We start from the raw sequence: 1,675 nt of genomic DNA, 5'->3' as shown, positions 1-1,675 counted from the left end.
CTGTAGCGACGCTGTCTTCGGTGGAAAATACCGCTGTAACTGTGAAACAGGAGAATGACACGCAGCTTAGGATCTTGAGGTCAGCACAATTCATAGATGAGTGCGAAGCAGATGATTTCGTCGATATTTACGCAGCCGTTGCTGCGCTGAACTTCAGGATGAAAACCTTGCAGCGCTTGGCTGAACTGGATGCCGCATTGAACAGAGATATTCTAGATATGCAGAAGATGTGGATGAAGGGGAGGCTTCAGCTCGACCGGATACCGCTCGAGGTGGACGCGAATTTGGTTCAGGAACTTAATGTACTATTCTCGAAGAGCCGTCAAGCACCTCCGGGTCAGGCAGCTTCTGGAATAACAGACGCAGATATGGAAATCATCAGGGGTATGTTTATTCGGCAGTATGAGGATGTACAGGCTATGGAAAAGGCAACAAGCTTCGACACTGTTGCCGCTATGTATGAACGCGCGAAGATGTTCAACGGAAAGCTCGAAGGCATATTGGATGCGCAGAAGAACAAGTTGCGTGCAGCTCTGGAGCGCCAGCCGCTCACCAAGGAAGAGGCCACCGTTGCGGCTGAGGCGATGGCGAAAATTGCTGACACTGCCGTCGACGAAGGCGAAGAATGCTGGCGTCACTTGCAGATTGTGAATTCAGAGGTTAGCGGAAAATATGAAGAGGGACCCGGAGGATTTGGCGGCAAGGCGTTGTTGCAAAAGCTGACAACTAAGAAAAAAGCCGGTACTGCTGAGCAAGCAGAGAGTGTGTTTTGCCCTGACAGCGCGATTGCAAGTGATGTGAAGAAGCATTTTACCGAGCAGTGGCGCGACCTCGAAGCCTTTGCGAAGGAGCAGTGGATGAAGGTGCAAGATATGCTCGAGAAGGCGAAGAAGGGGGCAAAGTACAAACTCGATAAAGAGGGATTTGGATCCACTGCACTGGATAAGAAAACGAGCCTGAGGGTGGAGACGGCGAGGAAGAAAGCAGAGGCAGGGATCCCCTCAATGCTAATGCGATATTATAACAGATTAGTGAAGGAATTTGAGGCGTATGAGCATGTGGTGAACGCTGCATTGATTTATCCATTCCGGCGCGGATCACAGGAGTGGAGTGCATTAGGGGAACTGAAATCGCGATTCGACTCTGAAAAGGCACTGGCCAAGGGAAGCCGAGATTTTGAGCCGATACCTGAATATGCAGCTACAATGCTGCAGACATACTTGAAAATCTGGAGTCTGGTTGAATCAGAAAGAGTACTGCAACTTAAAGAGGCAATGGAAACGGCGCGCGTTGATCTTCATGATGCAGCGCAGGGTTAGAACAGACTTCTGAAAACTCGAGCGGCTCCAACGCACAGCTGTTCTCATTACTGATATGCCCTTCCTACTTAATGAAGTAGTGTCGATATTGCGACAGGCCTGTATTAAGTATTGGCTTTGATTGCAGAATTCTACGTAAGCTTCAATAATGCGTCTTAACCCGCTGTGTACTGGCGAATTTCTCTCTCCCCTTGACATTTCTTAGTAAGCATTTCTGGCAAGAGGAAACGCTTATATTCCGAGACAGTTTGCGCTGACGCTGACGTGGATTTGACCAGAGCAGGACTATCCGGTAGCGCAAACAATGCGCAATGTTTGTTCTGTAGAGTTCGCGGTGCGTATTCTTTACGCTGTGC

The 1,675-nt window shown here is 49.2% G+C and overlaps 1 protein-coding gene across 1 annotated transcript in view; it reads left to right on the top strand.

The window, feature by feature from the left end:
* The window catches only part of EMH_0100230 (uncharacterized protein), a gene marked incomplete at both ends in the record, with an annotated part of 2,761 nt that extends 1,442 nt beyond the window's left edge, over positions 1-1,319 (top strand). Inside the window, one exon of the mRNA XM_013495307.1 lies at positions 3-1,319. Within this exon, the coding sequence (XP_013350761.1) occupies positions 3-1,319 (1,317 nt within the window). The remainder of the gene's footprint in view (positions 1-2) is intronic.
* Positions 1,320-1,675: the final 356 nt, after the last annotated feature.

The sequence above is a fragment of the Eimeria mitis genome, genomic scaffold (genome assembly GCF_000499745.2).
Source record: "Eimeria mitis Houghton genomic scaffold, Emh_scaff151, whole genome shotgun sequence".
Taxonomy (NCBI): domain Eukaryota; phylum Apicomplexa; class Conoidasida; order Eucoccidiorida; family Eimeriidae; genus Eimeria; species Eimeria mitis.
Note: the sequence above shows the minus strand (reverse complement) of the source record. Positions and strands in the feature narration are given on the sequence as shown.